The sequence below is a fragment of the Macaca thibetana genome, chromosome 11 (assembly GCF_024542745.1).
Source record: "Macaca thibetana thibetana isolate TM-01 chromosome 11, ASM2454274v1, whole genome shotgun sequence".
NCBI classification, from domain to species: domain Eukaryota; kingdom Metazoa; phylum Chordata; class Mammalia; order Primates; family Cercopithecidae; genus Macaca; species Macaca thibetana.
In genome coordinates, this window is record NC_065588.1 from 68,080,651 (window position 1) to 68,100,879 (window position 20,229).

The window sequence follows — 20,229 nt, forward strand, 5'->3', positions numbered from 1 at the left end:
GCCAGGCTGGTCTGAAACTCCTGACCTCAGGTGATCCGCCCACTTCGGTCTCCCAAAGTGTTGGGATTACAGGTGTGAGCCACCTCACCTGGCCTCCCTTACCTGTCTCTGTTTAATGTATATCTTTCCAGATTTTTACCTGTACACATTTTATTTTTATGTATGTATGTGTTTAGAAAGACCTAGTTTGTCCTCCTGTGTCAGTAGTAATGAGCCACTGTCATCAGCAGTGTGAGATGGTCCATTTCCTCACGTTGTCTTCCATATTCAGTATTATCTTTTTTAATTGAATGGAGCAGAAAATAGAAATCTGTCAGCTTGCTTTTCGTTGTTACTGAAGTTGGATGTCTTTCTATGTTAGATTATTTCTTCTTTGACTTACCTATTCATACCATTTGCCTGTTTTTCTGTTTTGATATTTGTCTATTTCTAAATAAATTGATAGGAGTTTTGTAATTTGGATGTTTTTCTTGTCATATATTTTAGAAAAATGTTCTAGTTGTGCTATCTTTAACTTATATATAGTGTCTTTTGTTGTATATAAATTAATTTTTGATTTACTCAAACTATATTGCATTTTAGACTTTTGGTTTTATTCTCTTTAAAAATGGAAGGTTCTGTAGAACTATACATGTAAATATGTTGCTTTTAGCTAATTTTGATTGCCTATAAGAAATTATACAACCATTGATGGCTTAAATAGCCACCATTGGGGCTCTTTTCCTTAAATAACTAAAAGTTTGGAGGTTGGGAGCTTTTTGCAGTGGTTCTCTTGCTTTTTCCCTATAGTCAGAAGATGACTATTTTTAGGCAGCATGGTTACATTCAAAGCAGGAAAAAGGAAAAAAGGGATGAGGCTTTTATTATGAAAGCAAAGCCATTTTCAGAGTTGACTTCTGTTATATTCTTTTTTTTTTTTTTTTTTTTTGAGACGGAGTCTCGCTCTGTCACCCAGGCTGGAGTGTAGTGGCCGGATCTCAGCTCACTGCAAGCTCCGCCTCCCGGGTTCACGCCATTCTCCTGCCTCAGCCTCCCGAAGCTGGGACTACAGGCACCTGCCACTTCGCCCGGCTAGTTTTTTGTATTTTTTAGTAGAGACGGGGTTTCACCGTATTAGCCAGGATGGTCTCGATCTCCTGACCTCATGATCCGCCTGTCTCTGCCTCCCAAAGTGCTGGGATTACAGGCTTGAGCCACCGCGCCCGGCCGACTTCTGTTTATATTTCATCGGCAACTCTGACTGTGTGGGATTCTAATCAAGCTTCTCTTGCTTTTTTTTTTTTTTGATAAAGATGATCAAGAGAGAAAAGGATAGGAAATGGTGTTCAGTTTTCCCACCAGTGATGTCGTCTGCAGCCTACCTACAAACATTGAAGCTGAGATGATGATATGGATTGAAATTAAATTTGTTTTAGACTTTAAATATTTTATATGTTGTAATTATTTTAGGACTCCAGTTCAGTTGTAGAATGGACTCAGGCCCCAAAAGAAAGAGGTCATCGAGGATCAGAACATCTGAACAGTTATGAAGCAGAATGGGACATGGTTAATACAGTTTCATTTAAAAGGAAACCACATACCAATGGAGGTATGAATTAAATCTTTTGAAATCTTAAACTGATTTGCTACAATATAATATAGTAATAAAAGTGCAAAGAAGATTCTTGAATGCTCCTCAGTGAGAAGGATGATTAATTTCTTTGGTTAATATGTATACATATCATATTTTAGTGATACTCTCTTTTCATCTCTCTTTTTGTTTTATTGGTTGTGGCTTCAAAAAAGGATTTTAAAATACTTGCTCTATTTTATAGTTATTAATGGCAGAAAATAGAACCACTTTAAAAAATTCCTTTGGCTGTCCTTCATGCACATTTTTCTTAATCTAGTAGAATTTTAATAATCATGTTATTTTATCCCAAAGTAACAGGGAGAGGTGGAGTATACTACTAAACCATACCATTCTAATTTCAGCATTTTGCTGGACTCTTCCTGGCTCATTGCAGTTTTCTCTTAATATGTGTTCAGTGACTATTCTCCTTTCTACATATATACAATCATGTGCCACATAACAGAGTTTCAGTGACTGATCGCCTGTATGTCAGTGGTCCTGTAAGATTATAATGGAGCTGAAAATTTCCTGTCACCTAGTGACATCATAGCCTTTGTACCGTCACAGCACAGTGCATCACCTTTTCTGTGTTTAGACGTGTTTAGATACACAAATACTTAGCATTGTGTTACAGTTGCCTATGGTATTCAGTATAGTAATATTGCTATACAGGTTTGTAGCCCAGAATTTCATAAAAGAAAGAAACATTACATGGACGAGAAAAGCATAATCTGACAATAAAGATCACTTTGTTAGTAGTTCTCAGCCTTGGCTGCACATTGAAATCACCTGGGTAGGTTAGATTTTAAAAAAATACTACCAAAAATCAGACTCTAGAGATACAGCCTGGGTATCTGTGCTTTTTAAAAGGTCTTCAGATGACTTTAATGTGTGATCAGAGTTGAGAACTTCTGTGTAGCTGTATAGCTTAGCAAAAAACGACAGAGGTAAATCCTGCTTATGGCTTGACCACAGAGTAGACTTATAAAGTGATGAACAGACTTTATTTTGTAGTTATTAAAAGTTAAAGGCCGGGCGCGGTGGCTCACTCCTGTAATCCCAACGCTTTGGGAGGCCAAGGCAGGTGGATCACGAGGTCAGGAGATCAAGACCACCCTGGCCAAAATGGTGAAACCCTGTCTCTACTAAAATACAAAAAATTACCCGGGCGTGGTGGTGCATGCCTATAAGTACCAGGCAAGGGAATCGCTTGAACCTGGGAGGTGGAGGTTGCAGTGAGCCGAGATCATGCCACTGCACTGCAGCCTGACGACACAGCAAGACTCCGTCTCAAAAAAAAAAGGAGGCATTTTCTAAGCCCGTGGGTTCATTTCTAAGCTTGAGGGTTTATTTTGAACCCTCAAGCTTAGAAATTCCAGAGGTTTTAAATGTATGTCATTATGAAGCTTTTTTATTTTCTAAAAGTTTTTTTCCCCCAAAGAAAAAGCCTTTGTTTTTCTTATCTTTTACCCTTCTCATTTTTAACTTTGTACTTTTTTCTTTTTTGTGTGAGGCACAAAGTCAGTTTGGGACAAACTTTTAAAAAATTGACTGTCAGACTTACTTAATTTTATACTTCTTAAGAGCATTTTTGCTTTATATTTCATAAGAGTTTCTACTGCTACATCCTTTGTTATATACCAGACAGATTAAATGTTTTGGAAATATTCCTTCCAAGAACATCAGACTGTCTCATGTTCGTTCTAGAGATCCATCCAAATAAAATTTGTCCTTGATGTTAATTCTATTCAAGGCATATAGAGACTTACTGAACTGTTCTACTTACAAGAAGAGTAGAGCTGTTTGTTCAGTTCTTCTGGTATTTAGTATTCTCATGTTAGTGTGTTGGAGATAGTTTTTACATATATTTGGTGACATAGTAAATTCATTAGAACTAAATGATTTTCTTTACATTTGCTTTGAGTAGAAAAATAGTTTGAGTTCACTCTTGATTTCTGTTTTCCTCTGTAACCATTTCTATTTCTGGCCAGCTAATTTGCAGATTACTTTTATGTTGACTTGATACTAGGTTGTTAATTGACTTATTCAACAGATCTTTTGTCTTTGACTACTTACTGACTCTTCTAGCACTGAGGATATAGCTGTGAACAAGATAAAGTTCCTGTTCTCATGAAGCTTTTATTCTAGTAGAAGGCTTAGAATATTTGTTTGTTAGGGTTTTAAATTTAAATATTTCTTTGTCAGAGCTTTAAATGTGGAAATGTGTGAGACATTTTCTTTTGTATGTAATATATGTCTCTTCTGTTAATGAGGGAAAAATCTATTAAAAAAACCTTTATTCTTGAATATGCACAAACTTCTAATAATTCATATAGCATACATATAGTGTTTAATATACTTCATATGATTTTCTTGCAATAATTTAGATAAAATCCTCTGTGCCGTTGAGTAATTTAATTTTAAAAATTGTCTATATGTAGTTTTTTGGGTTTCTTTTTTTTCTTCTTTTTCCCATTGCTGTTTTTCTGTGAAATATTTTTGGTCTTTGCAGATAAGCTAGCAGTATGTATCTGTTTAGGTAGTCTAAGTACATTCACACTTAAATGATTCATGAGTAAGTTGAAATTCTAGAACTGTTCTCACTTAGGTATCAGCTTGAAGTGGTCTTATGAGCTCTATAATCTAAACACCAGTGAAACATTATGTAAAGTAGTCAAGTGGACACATGGCACTTAATCTAGTGTATCTTACATGTGAGTTCACTGTCCAGACTGGTGTGAAAGCTGCTAGTCATTGTATATAGATAAGTCACTTTAGCTTCCTTCAAATGATACTTGTTTAAGTGTCCATGAAATAATGATGACACATGGTTTCCTTGCAGATAGAGGTTCTGTAAGCTGTAGATTTCTTTTTATGAGTTCAAGAGATCTTATTGGAGATGATTGCAGATAGGAAGGTGATACATACATGCAGGTCAACACTGGTTAATATGTCTTCTGATCTAGTCTAGTAAGCAGCTTCCTTCTAAGTAGTTTATCTTTGTGGGATTGGTAGTGTGGGACAGAAATAATAAAGATCTTGAATAGCAGGATAGTATGATACTTCTTAAGAAATAACATTTTAGGAAAGAAATTTCAGAGACACAGCTTACTTATGTTGGAGTTAAATTGTTAAAATGGTGTTTTACATTAGAAGTGAATTGTAAGTACTAGCATCATTAGTGAGAAGAAATTTTTTTTCTCTTTCAGTTTTTTTTTTTTTATAAATAGTTGATGTTTAAGTTGCTTGTTATCAATTATGATAATGTTCGCAAACCTGGAATTTTAGCTTCTATAACGAGGCCACAAACTCAGAACATGCTGTATTTTACATAACTATAATTCGGTTTGAACTGAGGTCTTGATGTAGTAGAAAGTTAATTTAGCAATTGATTCATTATTTTTGAAGCATTCACAACTTTTTATCTTTTCATCCTCAATTTCTTGCTGTACTTTGTTTTTCTGCAAATAGAGTGTTGTATATTCACTCCAGTGTTATTTTTTATATCAGTATGCTTACTTCACTACTAAGTGTAGTGTCCTAAAAATAATTACAAAAGGAAATGAAGGAATAAAGGTTTTGTTTTCTTTTGTTTTGTTTTTTTGACTCTTCAAGAGAATTAAGCTATTCTTATTTTGGGGGGAGTAGAAAAGATGAACATTTACTGAGAATTTTCTGTATACTTGGCTTGTACTAGTTAGTTGAAAAGTATTATCTCCTAATTCTTATTAATAGAATTACAATGGGAGGTAAGTATAATTATCTCCATTTTACAAACAAAGTAACTGAGGCTCAGAGACATTCAATTATTTGCCCCATGTCATTCAGTTAGTAAGATGGTAGTACTGCAATATGAATCCAGTCCACCTGCTTGCAAAGCCATGATCAGTTTTTTTGGTCAAAGCTTATATTTTACATAGGAATAACATTTAAAAAATTTATATGTGGTAGGATAATTATTTTAAAAATCATTTTTTAAAAGAACATATAAGTTGCCATATCTAATACAGGTGGAAGCCATAATAATATGAGTGCTGTACTGATTCCCTGGGTTCAACTAATTTATGTTATGCAGTCATGGAGAGCACTGTCAGTACCTTTTAAAAAGGTGAACAAAAATATTTTGCCCCACTCTCTTGTTTTTAAGATGCTCCAAGTCATAGAAATGGGAAAAGCAAATGGTCATTCCTGTTCAGTTTGACAGACCTGAAATCAATCAAGCAAAACAAAGAGGGTATGGGCTGGTCGTATTTGGTATTCTGTCTAAAGGATGACGTCGTTCTCCCTGCTCTACACTTTCATCAAGGAGATAGCAAACTACTGATTGAATCTCTTGAAAAATATGTGGTATTGTGTGAGTAAGTATCGTATTATTTTCTACTTATTGAAACTGGATCATTGTATTAATCCCAAAGCGAACTATTTTTACTTGACCTTGGGCATCAGTGACCTATGTGCATATGAGGACATGAACAGCTTTGTTTTTTCTGGGATATTGATTTATTTGGAATAACGACTGAATCATACTGTGTTATTTTAGTAATTTGAATCTGAGACTTACCACCTAATTACTGTTACAAAGAAAAGAGTAGTTTAATATTTTTTCTACATTTAAATGAATGATAATGCGTTAGTAATTTATGGCCTATATATATTTACCTAATTTACCCTTTATTTTGTATTTTCTACTAAATATACAGTTATACTTGTGATGTTGCAACTTTAAGTCAGGCAAGTCCTAAGTCCTTTATAAAATTATTTCTCAGTTGGACGACAGGGCCTTACCACTTTCCAGAAATCTTGTCTCTCATTTAGTTACCTGTGTGCATCTGTACATACACATGCTTCCTCACTCTTACTCTCAGCAAATATTTTTTGGGTATCTATTACATCCCAACACTGTGGTAGATGCTTCATATTTACTAGTAAAACAGGGGTGTTCCTGGGTCTCAGAGAATTCATAGTCTGGCAGTTAAAACTGAGGAACTAAGATGAAAGAAGTGTCAGCTGCTTTGGGAGTTCCTGGGAAAGAATGAGGGGCACTTAATTGAAACTGGGAGTAGGGATCAAGGAAGACTTCCTGGAGGAAGAAGCATCTAAGTAGAGACCTGAAAAATGAGTGACCATTATAAGGAAAGAGAAGGAGATATTTAGAGGGAAGCATGTTTTACAAGGGAAGAGTACAAACATGATGTAATCACACAGCAAATTAATTCAGTATTACAGGTCTGCAAAGTATGAGGAGGGGAGGGTAATACAGTTAAAGATGGGGCCAAAGAGCTGAGTGAAGTCCAAAGCACAAAGCATCTTTTGGGTCATGTTAGCAGGTTCTTCCAGTTATCCAGGTGAGATTAAAGTGACCTCAACTGGGATAGTGACAGGAAAGATGGAAGTATTGCAGTATTAGATTATAGGATTAGATTTTGTGATGGATTGGATGTATGGAGGTGAGAAGGGAGAAGTTGAGGTTTTGGGCTTGGGAGAACTGCAGGGAATGATTGCTAACTTTGTTTGTTTGTTTGTTTATGATGGAGTCTCACTCTGTCACCCAGGCTGGAGTGCGGTGGTGTGATTTTGGCTCACTGCAACCTGCGTCTCCTGGGTTCAGACAATTCTCCCACCTCAGCCTCCTGAGCAGCTGGGATTACAGGCATGTGCCACCAGGCTCAGCTAATTTTTGTATCTTTTAGTAGAGATAGGGTTTCACCGTATTGGCCAGGCTGGTCTCAAACCCCTGGCCTCAGGTGATCTGCCTGCCTCGGCCTCCCAAAGTGCTAGGATTATAGGCGTGAGCCCCTGGGCCCAGCCACTAACTTCATTTATAATGTCCTCACTTTATAGTAGAATTTAACACCTTGCCTGAATTTAGATTCCATAAGGCTAGAAGTGATACAAAAACTGGGAGTCTCGACCGTGTATTTTCTGGCATGAGATTCTCCCCTACTTTGTTAATCATCTCTGGCTGGCAATAGGCAAGCTGTTCAGTGCCAGTAAGTGTAAGAAAGTCAGACCTGCTTGGTGGTATGTGGATCTTGGATCTCGAAGTGAGAACCTGTAAATAAGTTACCATTGAGAGGATGAGTAGATTTCAGGAGAGACAGTGTCATGATTGGAATAGAAGGTTATGGTTATTGAGTAGCAGGCATTAAAGACTAGGGAGTTTTAGCACCATAGTAAGCTCAGTATCAGTGTTGTGACATAACTCACAAATGAGATCATTTGGTCTGAGACTGTTGATTAAAGCTTAATGTCTAGGATGAGGGAGGAGGTAGCCCCTCTCTACTTTTTACTGATTGTATTTTGGAGAAGTAGGCTTGAACTGCAAGTAATAAACACTGCATTTTAAATGTGCTAGACTACCTATTCTGTATTAAAGAGATAACCCAGGGTAAGGAAGGGATCAGAATGGTCCTATGAAAAATATTTCATTGAAGGATGTGGTTTAACTTGAAGAAGAGAAGTTTCAATGCAACATTAAATAAAATCCAAACTTCTTCACTGTCATCAACAAGGGCCTGCCCTGTCTTAGCTCTGTTTATCTCTTAAAACTCATCTCATGCTATTGTCTTTTCCATTCTACTCATGCGGATTTCTTTCAGTTCCTAAAACCTCCTAAACTCTTTTGTGTCTTAAGGTCCTTTATGCATACTGTTTCTACTTGGAATATATTCCCCTCTTTCTGATTCCTGAGGTCTCCATTTAATGTCACTTCCTCAGAGGGGCTTTCCACGATGCCCTCTTTCCCCATCTAATGTAGTTTTCCTGTCTCTGCTCCTCACTGTCTAATTTTCTCGTTTGCTTCCTTCATGGCACCTAACAGTATACAGTAATTTTGTCTATTCTTTTGTGTTTTACTCTAGAATGTAAACTTCTGAAGGATAGGGATTGTATCTATATTGTTTCCATATTATTCCTAGTTCCTAGCTACAGTGTCTGGTACATAATAAATGTGCAATAAATATTAGTTGAATGAATAAATGGCATGATAATTATCAATTTGACAAATACTTTTTGAAAGTTTTTTGTGAGAAACAGATTGGAGATTTGCTTTATATAACTCCAAAAAGAAATTAGGAGACAGGGTTTTTCTCAGGAGGTAGAGTTTTCTATCCTGGATGGGTTCAAGGATAGTCTTGATAACCACTTAAGCAGTTATAGGGGTATATATACCTTGAATATGTGTTGTTCGTGTTTTCTTGAGAGTAGCAAGTGAAAGCTTGTTTCCTTTTCTAAATTTGTAAACAGATGACAAGTATGAGAATCAGAGATGGGGATGGGCACACTGGCCCATGCCTGTAATCCCAGCACTTTGGGAGGCCGAGGTGGGCGGATCACTTGAAGTCAGGAGTTGGAGACCAGCCTGGCCAACATGGTGAAACCCCATCTCTACTACAAATACAAAAATTAGCCGGGTGTGGTGGCGAGCACCTGTAATCCCAGCTACTCGGGAGGCTGAGGCAGGAAAATTGCTTGAACCTGGGAAGCAGAGGTTGTAGTCAGCAGAGATCGTGTCATTGCACTCCAGCCTAAGTGACAGAGCGAGACTTCGCCTCAAAAAAAAAAAAAAAAAAAAAAAATCAGAGATGGTGATGAAAATAATGTTAGTAGAGGGGGTTTAGACATATGGCATTATAATAATTCATCCCAGATTAGTTTTGAACTAAACCGGTTGTTGTTACTTCTTGATACCCACAGGCTTTCCTAATGAGGACAGACCACTGAGGATGTGAATGAGAGCAGAATGAAAGCACCTTCTCTTGTTGATAGGCAGATGTAAGAGAGAGGGGGAGAGAGAGAGCCTGGAAAGAATGCTACCCTACTCTTTCCCAATCTCAGCACTTAAGTCCCTGGGAAGGAGAGTTTCTTTAGGAGAAGTGCTTATTTCCATTTGAAAATGTGAAGCCATGGAATGGTGTTCCGTGTACATGTTTCTTTTTTTTTTTTTTTTTTTTTCATTTAATTCAAGTATTTTTTTGAATGCCTACTGTGTCTTAGATGCAGCAGTGTTATTTTCTGGAAGGAAAGCAGTAATCAAAAAAGACATGGCCCCTGCCTTAAATTGCAGCTGTAATAAGTGCTGTGAATAAGACATATGGCACTGTAAGAGTATATTAGGATAACATGTAAGTTTTCCATGTGTGGGAGTGATTGAAACTCTGAGAGGAAATGAAATCAACTAAGGGGAGGATAGAGTTGGAGGAGATGTGAGCCTAAGTGATTAATTGCACCCTTTAATGATTTGGTAAAAGAGAAAAAGCTTTGTATACTTTGTTTCTTTTCTCATTAGGCTTAATCATTAAGTTTTTAGTGAACCAGGATGTGGCTGCTGTTCTTGGGGAAGGAGATAGTATCACGTAACTACTTCAAATGCTATTCTCCTAATATCAGCCACTACTTTGTGTATTGTCCTGTGACACTGGGAGGGCAATTTACTTTTTGACCCATGAATGGTCTGAAACGTGTAAAAACAGTGCATCAAATATTTTATCTCCAAGGCCCCTCCATGCTCTAGGCTGAAAATAAGTGCTTCCTCCCTAGTCTCCTTCCTGTCACAAATTATGCCCAATTGTATTATGCCATGTAGCTCACCATAGATTTTATAGAGTCCAAGTAGTAGAATAAAGCTGTTCCAAGTAGATATTCACCAGTATTTAAAAAGTCCCAAATTTATATAAGCCATCCCTCACTATCAGAATCTTTTTTGTTTTAACTTTTATTTTAGGTTCGGGGTGTATGTGCAGGTTTGTTAAGTAGGTAAACTGCATGTCATGGGGTTTTGATGTACAAATAATTTTGTCACACGTAATAAGTATAGTATCTGATAGGTAGTTTTTCTGATCCTCTCCCTCCTCGCACTTTCCACCCTCAAGTAGTCTCTGGTGTCTGTTTTTCCTCTCTTTGTGTCCATGTGTTGTTGTTTAGCTCCCACTTGTAAGTGAGAACATGTAGTATTTGACTTTCTGTTCCTGCATTAGTTTGCTTTAGGAAAATAGCCTCCAGCTCCATCCATGTTGCTGCCAAGGACATGATCTTATTCTTTTTATGGCTACGTACTATTCCATGGTGCATATATACCACATTGTCTTTATCCAGCCTACCATTGATGGACGTTTAGGTTTATTTCACACCTTTGCTATTGTGAATTACAAAATTCTTAAGGAGAAATTTAAAGGCCCTTGTTCTTGTTAGTTAGGATTCAAATAAGTGGAATTCCCAAAATTTTAAGTTAAAGTTCACATAAATGAAAATATCTAAATATTATACCCAATTTTTATTCTACTAGGTGTCAGCCAGGGGGTTCTCATTTCCTGTCCCTGGAACAGTTATCCTAAGCAAAACGATGTTTCCAGAGTCTTATTTCTATGGTCAAAGATTGTTTTAGAGACCACACAGAAGAGTAGTCAAGGAAATCTTGATTTCAGCCTCATTGGGATGCCAGCGGTCACCCTTCCTGTCTTCTTTTGAGTTCAAAATGAAGAGAATTAGACCAGATAACTTTTTTTATTTTTGATTAAGATAAATTGAGGAATGTGGCTTGCTTTTGTGGCCTTGTTGTCTTCCCAATCCACTTCCTAGTGAGTTAAGTTTATCTTCCTAAAGAGCTAAATTTCCTCTTACAGGAGCAGGGCCTTACCATATGGACCAGCAGAGATTGCCAGTAATCTAGGAATGGGCAACCTAGATGACTCACAAGCACCAGGAAGAGGCCCTGCTAGGCTAGTCATGTGTAGTTCCTTCTTTTAGTCTCAACAACCTGATCTAGTCAGTGCAACATAGGCCATCTTCTTGATGCTTAATATTTTTCAGATACTTTTCTTTTTTACCAGGAAAACTGTCATATTTGTTCGTGTTTGTAAGTATTCTTTGATTTATCATCATTTAGAATGTGATGTTCACTTGGATAAAAGAATGAGCTAGGAATATGTTTTTCTTACTTTTCTGGACCAAGTTGGTTGCTAAGATATGAATAAGACCTGTTGATTCCATTAAGTTATTTTGTATATTGGGCCATTTTTACATTGATATGCAAATATCCAAGCAGTAAAATATTCCCTTAAAAAGCCAAATTGGTTGTATCATCAAACAGCACCAACCATTTAAAAGAGTAGGTTCTAGATGTAAAATTTTGTTACTGTACCTTTCTATTTTTTATTCCCAGTTTTGATTGATAATCTCTGCAATGCTGTTTATTTCTTTAGCCTTACATGTTGGTCATTCTCAATAGAAATATGAAATAATTACTGCTACATTTGGGTGTACAAGCATTGTTCAGTTTATAATTTCTGAGTTTATTATGAGGTCTTTGGGAGAGGCTCACTCCAAAGCCTAGGATATACTTCAGAATTTTCAGGAGATATGCTTCTATAGTTGTGATATTAGACTACAGTTTTCTTCAAATTGTTTAGCAGGCTGTAATAGAATTGCTGGATTAGCATCATTAAACGTTCGTCTTACTATTGCAATGAGTTTGAAAGTCTTGAATAATGTTAGCATGAGAGATCAACTTCCCAGAATACGTATTTATAAATTAAATCAGTGTGGTGACCTGGAAGGTGGAGACATTCTGATAATATTTTGGAATACCAGTCTTCCTTATGATGAGCTCTTTAATTGCCTAGCAGTATAACAGTGTACTACTTGTCCATTGACTGATGTACTTTTTAAATGTTTTGTTGATTACCTTTGGGGCAGTCAGGTCTTTACTTTCTTCATATCTTCCCTGCTTCTTAGAGCTTCCTCCACCCCCCATCACAGAGTAGTAGTTACGAAAAAGAAAAGAAGGAATTTATTTTTAAAAAATATTTGTGTTTGCTTGTTGGTAAGCCAGTCATTTCATCTTCTGATCTCCAGTTTAGTGGCCACTGTTTAAGATATGGAGCCATAGAGTTATCTGAGCCCAGAGAGCTGAAAGTTGCGTATTAGTTCCTCTTTTATATGTATAGACAGTGGTTTGACTTTCATGAGCATTTTTTTATTTGGGTTTTAAAGAAATACTTTGGCTTAATTTATTGTTAGAAACAAAATGACAGTGCTAGCAGCACTGTGCTATGAATAAAATTTTGTTTTTTAGCTACTTTTCTTTTCTGATGCTACATTTCAAGGTCCATCGTTTAAAAAATGCCTTGTGAGAGAATCTGTAAGTCTGCCTATTAATTGTGACCCCCCAAAATATTCAGAAAAGTGAATGTTTTAAAATGTATGGTTTTTTCCTCCTATATCAAATGACTCAACCTCAGCCCTTTTTAAAAAGCCAAGGGGCTTATTAGCTACTGTTGTTGTATATGCAGATGGAGTGCTGTTTCTGACTATGTAAGAATATAAGGATCCTGTTTTAGATTTCATATTCCCTCTAGCATTACTGTTGCATCCTGTTATGTTAGAATTGAGAAGAGATAACTGTTATTAAAGATCTTATCTCAAACATAATAAACAGGAGGTATATAGCAGCAAAATAACATTTAATTTTTATTTTAAACATAGAAAAGTTCTCAGTTTATTAGAACGAAGTCATAAAACTCACTAAATAGAAAAAAGACTAGATAATTTGTCAGATGACTAGAAATTAGATGTCTGTTTTGAAAAGATTTTGTTAAATTCTGTCATTACTAAGAAATGTGAAGAGACTTGCTTCTATAGTTTAATAAGCAAGAACTAAAAACATAGTATTACCCAAACCATACGTAATAATCTTTTTAAAATATGTTCATGTGTGTGCATTTGTAATTACGGTTAGCATGATTAATGATCTTTATCAAATAACTAATATATCTTACGTTTTAAACATCTTATATTACAGTATTACTAAGCCGTGAATGAAGGTGGAAACCATTTCAAAATAAGACATATTTTCTATATGTAAATATTACATACTGATGACTCCTAATGTCTGTTTTGGCTTTCTTTAATTTTTATGATAACAAAGCCAGATATCTTGTAATGGTTTTCTACTATAATTCTAGAGAAGAATTTAGGTTCATTCCAATTTAATCCTTTTGGCTTTACCTGGAATAAAAATATACTTTGTTTTATTTATGTTATATGCAGAGTATTAATTTAGTATTTGTTAATTTTGTATTTTATGTTTCATGTAGTTTTGAAGCTCCTTTAAAATAGTTACTAAATATTTGCTAATGTATTAATGGAAAACTGTTCTAGAACTGGACATTAAAATGTTTTGGTTTTTTTTTTTTTGTAGGGAGCATTTGTGTCAGTAATTGTTCACGTAGTAATTGATACAGTGTGTTAGTATTTTCTACAAATCCTCTTTTTTATTGTAGATCTCCACAGGATAAAAGAACACTTCTTGTGAATTGTCAAAATAAGAGTCTTTCACAGTCTTTTGAAAATCTTCTTGATGAGCCAGCATATGGTTTAATACAAGTATGTTTCTTAAATCTATCATGTATTATTCTGACTGCATTATTTTATGTGCCCCCTACTTCTCATCTTCTCAGAGTATGCAGAATGAGACAGGTATATATATATATGTGTGTATGTGTGTGTGTCTGTGTAATCTTTTTAGAACTATTCTCTGTAATTTTACAGAAACAATAATATGTTTTCATGTTATTTGCAAGACTCAGAGGCTTCCTTGGTTCTTACTCATAAGGCAGTTTGTCCATTATTATAATACTAAAATTAGACATCAATAGAGTTGTATCATAACTTTTATTGATTAGGTTAGGGGTGACAGAGCAAGCCAGTTTGAATTCATTAATGATCAATTTAGGCAAAAATCTGGTTTGAATTTAAGTAGGTTGTTTTGACGTCATGACAATCTTATTCCCCTAAGAATATTTGAGTATTGTTCTTGCATTAGGCTAAAAATGTACACTTAATAATAGGCAGAAGTAAATTTAATTATCACTCAGATGACTATGTAAAGTAATGAGATGATTTATTCATTTATTTATTCACTTATTCATTTAACAAATATGTGAGAGCTTGCTGTGTCCCAGCTGTTCTTTTCCTGGTTTTGAAGATGTAGAGATTAATAAGATATAGAGGGAACTTTTTAGGAAAGAGGATGAGAGAGAGAACTAAACACTATTTGAAATAGGAAATAAGAGGATAATTTTACTTATTGTGAAAATAATTATTTAATAAATAACTATTTTTGCTAAATATGAATGAGCAATTAGTTTGGGCTTCAGAAGTTACCCTAGCGCTTAACAGTAGAAAAACCTTTTGCCGTTTTCCAGGGTTGTACTGTCCCAGAATAAATTATTCTTGTTGGCATGATTTACTATTCACGTAATTAGATTAAAAGTCAGCTAATATTTAAATATGAGCTTTTAAATTTAGCAATCAAATATTTTGTGTCAGAATAGCATGGTAGTACACACTTCAAGAAATATTTTTTTTGTGTGAAGGCAGGACTGCTAGACAGAAGAAAGCTGTTGTGGGCCATTCACCACTGGAAAGTAAGCACTGCGTATGTTTTCTGATGTATGCAGATTGAGTGAAGCCTGCAAATCATTTGTTTATCTGCAATTCAATCAGTAGCATTAACTTATCATTTATTATGCTCTTTTAACCAAATGAAATGATTGGCTTAGAAAATTTAAATTTTTCTTCCAAGAAAGAAAATACAAATTTAAGATAATCTTAGAACACTCTGTTTTAGTCCTGATTTCTTTTCTTTTAAAAAGCTTTGCTTTTTTTGCCCATGTTGGAGTATTCATTTTTCTTTATTTGAATTAATAATGCTAATGTTTTTCTTCCTACTGCATAGAAAATTAAAAAGGACCCTTATACAGCAACTATGATAGGATTTTCCAAAGTCACAAACTACATTTTTGACAGTTTGAGAGGCAGCGATCCCTCTACACATCAACGACCACCTTCAGAAATGGCAGATTTTCTTAGTGATGCTATTTCAGGTCTAAAGATAAATCAACAAGAAGAACCAGGATTTGAAGTCATCACAAGAGTGAGTAAAGATTAGTATTAATGTAGCTCTTATGTTTTAACAGGAGAACGTGTACTATAGAAATAGAAACTTAATTTTGGTGATATCTGCCTCTTTCCATAATCTGTTCTTACAACTTTTTGCTGGTATATCTGACAATGAGTGCTTGTCCTGCCACTAAATTCTTCATTTGTTCTCTATCTTATACTCTTTCTTGATTAATGTTGGATCTCTCTTCTTTGATTACATTTTGATAATAAAGAAGTTTGTTTCATTGAGTGCATAGTAGAGTGAAGAGCGAACCTTTCCTATAGCCTCTTAGTTCTGTTCCTTACTTGCATGTTTTCTCATAGGCATCAGAGACAGCTAGTCAGGACACTACTTTTAGGGCTTTTATTCTCATGTAATGCTTCCTTTTTCAAGTAAGATGGGTTTTGGCCTGAATTATGGCAGATCTTTATATGTGCTCAGCAAGACTTAAATTTGCTACAATTCTAGGCTTGTACATAGTTAGAAAACTATACATATCTAAATTTTAGTGCTTAATTAAAGGGTTTATCGTGCAAATAGTATTTTAAAATTATCAACATCTGTTAATTGAATAAAACACTATAGAAAATGCCAAGTGAAGCTAGTGGGTCATGAATCAATTCTGAGAAATACGAACTTTAGAAGAAAAGCTAATTTTAGAATATGATTAATGGAATAATTATATATTCTTTCTTTTTAAATAATACAGCATATCATTTGGTTTGAAGGTTTCTTATAGAATTTACATGTCGAATGTTCTATATGTATGTAATTGAACCCAAAATAGTAAAGAACTTTATTTTAATAACAAATATTTTTAGTCTGTGGGGTTTTCTGTTTCTGAACTTATAACCCAGCTTGTTGTGTGTTTAGTAGAAGGGAAACATATGTAATGCCAACTATTATAGTTAAACTAAACATGGGAAAATGAGGGATGATCTTAGAAGTGTTAGAAGTCATGTCTGAAAAATAGTATTTTAAATTTAGTTTCTATATGCCTTTATTTCATTTCACTGGTTAAATATGTACTTGTTATTGCTTATCTTATTTTTAGATTGATTTGGGGGAACGACCTGTTGTTCAAAGGAAAGAGCCAGTATCACTGGAAGAATGGACTAAGAACATTGATTCTGAAGGAAGAATTTTAAATGTAGATAGTATGAAGCAGATGATATTTAGAGGGGTAATTTAAACACTCTAATATGGCTTGTCTTACAAACTCCTAGTATTCAGTATTATAAACTCCTAGTTATTATTATTGTTTTGGGTGGTTTTTGTTGTTGTGGTGGTGGTGGTGGTGGTTTTTTGGCAGGGGAAGTGGGGAGGAATGAACTCCGTTATTTCTTGATGAATGATGCCTTAAAATTCCTGGATTGAGTGGGACAGAGTGAGGTGCTTATGATGTTCCTGGGGGTTGGGTAGAGGGATACCCTTAACTCTGGGGGAGGATATTCTTCCGTATTTGAAGTTCTGTAGGTTTTGTGAAGGAGGCCTGCATTCCAGTGGCATTTGCCTTATTCTTTAAGATTGGGCTTAGACTCACCAGTCCCACTGTCTGTCTGCTGTAGGCTGCTGTATTCTGTGTACTGTTTAAACTTTCTGGCAGCTACTTACATCTTTTGGATCTAGAAGTAAAAAACAAGATGGTATTCACTGAATTGAACTATTTACATATATAAAACTACCTCTTAAAGATTAGTTTTCGTTTTTATATGCAAGTTTTGTGAACTTAACAGTATTGCATTCTTTTTCATTCATGTGTTTAATATGCATGCTTTCTTCAGGGACTTAGTCATGCATTGAGAAAGCAAGCTTGGAAATTTCTTCTGGGTTATTTTCCCTGGGACAGTACCAAGGAGGAAAGAACCCAATTACAAAAGCAAAAAACGTAAGTTATGGTCTTTTGTACATTCATTCAAAGAGATTCGAGTAACCCACCCATACAAATTAGTATAGGGTTTCTAGATGAGGATTTGGAATAGACTAGGGAATGGGAAAACAACTTAATTTTTATTGTTTTAACTCAAAAATTATGAGCATTCTAATTATTTTAAATCAGAAACACTTATTAGAAGCACCTCGTTGCATTTATTTTTGTGAATATGTAAAAAGAAGATAAACATACTCTATTTCCCTTATATAAGCCTCGTACAAGCATTTTGCATACTTGAAAGATAGCTATGTAGACATACACTTAAAAACATCTCTCATTCATCTTGATTCACTTTTACAATTCATTATGAAATTATAAAATTGGCTCATAAGAAATATATTTGCTATTTAGATTAATTACCTTTAAGTTACTTTTCTGATATTCTTATAATGGATCCTTCATTCTTTTTGGAAGAGTATTTCTATTTTAAGTTATTTCTAAGACTTGAAACACAGACCAACTTTCCAGGTGCAACTTCTTGTTCTCAGTTGTCAGTCTAGGCTTTGAGTTAAAGCTATTTTCAGTCATTATGTTCATATTTAAGTTATCTGACAGTCTTCTCTTTTCAGCATGTTTACCAGTTCTTCTAAAACATTTTTACATTAACTAGTTTCTGCAATAAACTGCTTGGAAATGGAACTATAATGTCACTTTAAAAAAAAAATCACTTAGATTTGTATTTACAATTATTTAGAAACTTTAGTGGTTAAGATATTTCATTATTAGAATACTTTAGAGATGATTTTAAGGATTAGATAAATGTTTTTGTAAAGAATACCTAAAGTTTTTCTAGTAGTGGAACAAAGTTTATCACATAAACTTTGTGATATGTATAGGGTATTTTTTCTTTTGTTTTCACTTATTTGTCTTAACTTTAAACGTTTCGCTGTTGTTTTTACGAACTTACATTCCGTTAGCATCATAAATGCTTTGATATACTGTTTATAGAAAAACCCAGTTAAACAGTGTTAAAAATAAAGTTTTCAAATAGCTTTCTTTGGTGTCAAATTGTTTTCTATAGTGATGAATACTTCAGAATGAAACTGCAGTGGAAATCTGTCAGCCAGGAACAAGAGAAAAGAAATTCAAGGTTAAGAGATTATAGAAGTCTTATCGGTAATTTTTTTCTTAACAACTTTGGAAATGCAAGAGGGGATTACATTGAAATCTTGATGAGATTAAAGAAGTGAAGATACACGCTAACAGTGCTAGGGCTCAAAAGAGAAATCAGAATAGAAAAGTACATTGCAATGTGTGTTTAATGTTCTTTGTTGTTCCTCTTCCAATAGGCATATTAATTCAGTAAGTGTATTTATAAGTGTTGATATATTTAATTTTCAGTTCCAAAGTATGAATTTCTAAAAAAGATTATTTACCTGTATTTGCTTGTTGAATTAATTTCATTTTTTAAAAACTTTATTTTCTTTTTTATTATGAAAGTGTTTATTGTAGAAAATTTAGTAACTGTAGATGAGCAAAAAGAGGTAAATATAAATTATTTTTGTTTCTGTCACCCAGAGATAATTATGGTTAATAGGTATTGGTTTATATCCCTTCAGAACTTCTTTAAATATACATATATTTCATTTTTAAAATTAAATGACTCCAGATATAAAGTTTAGTTAGTATTTGAAAATAGAATATTTACCTGGGGATAACTGTTCTCTAAAACATAGAGATGCTTGATAGAATTTTATCATAAAAACATTAGCTGCAATTCATAATCTCCATTTACGAATGAGAAACTGAAGCATGGAGAACATAAATGACTTGTCCAAGGTCACATGGTTTAAATAAGTGCAGAGCCCAGTTTAAGGTTCTTATTACATTGTCTGTGTAATTTTAGGATAGCATTGGATAGTACTGGAACTTAGTTTTGAAATTCCTTTATGGTATCTGGATTTGTATATCTGTGGTTTCATAAAGAACGATAGAGGGATTTGTTACTGTTGTTAATGCCCTCTCATGAAAGAAAGAATTTTTAAAATTTTATTTAGAAAGCCCAACATAACAAGCTGATTTGGTACCGTTTGTGGACATAAAAACAACATCTTTTTGGCAGTGATACTTTTGATCCAAAAAGAATTTATTTTTCTGAAATGTAAATTATACCAGAATAAACTTTGTCCTTTCTATGATTAAGGCAAAAGGTTGGGAGTCCTGAGTTTTGGAGTTATCTAAAGTTTCTAACTGAAGCTTCTTGCTGTTTTCAGTTTCAATAAGAAAAACAATAATGGATTCTGGTGTTTTACTCCTGCTTGAGCGTAAAGTATTTGAACTGGAAGGGAAGTTAGAGGTCAACTAAACTTGTATTTTAAGCCTCTTCTTTCTGCATGCCATATCCTCTTCCCTTTATATCAAGCATCAGTGTTGATGTCTCTGATATTCTCAACCTTTCATGTCCTGTTCTCATCCTTTCCAGGAGACTGGTAGAAAAATTTAGATATTTAAAGTCCCCATAATGTAATTTGAATTGAGACATACTTTAGCCTACTTCGTTCATTTTTAGCAGATAAAATTGAAGCCCAGAAAGGTTAGTCAGTTGTCTTAAGCCATCTATCTGGTTAGTTTTATAGCTCAGACTCATTCATACTCAGATCTAATTTTTAAGTGGCCTTTCAGCTATACCATGCTTTCTGCCAGTAGAAGTGTATAAATAAGTTAGTTTTAAAGCATTCTTTTTCTATAATGCTTTTTCCCAAAAGTATTTTGAGAATGATTATCAAAAGCTTTTTAGGTAGT

The 20,229-nt window shown here is 34.5% G+C and overlaps 1 protein-coding gene across 5 annotated transcripts in view; it reads left to right on the forward strand.

The window, feature by feature from the left end:
• TBC1D15 (TBC1 domain family member 15) overlaps positions 1 to 20,229 on the forward strand; it is an 87,162-nt gene that overhangs the window by 44,928 nt on the left and 22,005 nt on the right. For 3 of the 5 annotated variants that reach the window (XM_050749275.1, XM_050749273.1, XM_050749278.1), the window contains exons 4-11: positions 1,450 to 1,588; positions 5,760 to 5,970; positions 13,891 to 13,993; positions 14,986 to 15,036; positions 15,348 to 15,545; positions 16,609 to 16,737; positions 17,339 to 17,442; positions 18,509 to 18,603. In XM_050749275.1, the coding sequence (XP_050605232.1) occupies positions 1,450 to 1,588; positions 5,760 to 5,970; positions 13,891 to 13,993; positions 14,986 to 15,036; positions 15,348 to 15,545; positions 16,609 to 16,737; positions 17,339 to 17,442; positions 18,509 to 18,603 (1,030 nt within the window). The remainder of the gene's footprint in view (positions 1 to 1,449; positions 1,589 to 5,759; positions 5,971 to 13,890; positions 13,994 to 14,985; positions 15,037 to 15,347; positions 15,546 to 16,608; positions 16,738 to 17,338; positions 17,443 to 18,508; positions 18,604 to 20,229) is intronic. The other 2 variants (XM_050749276.1, XM_050749274.1) reach the window with 1 other exon arrangement.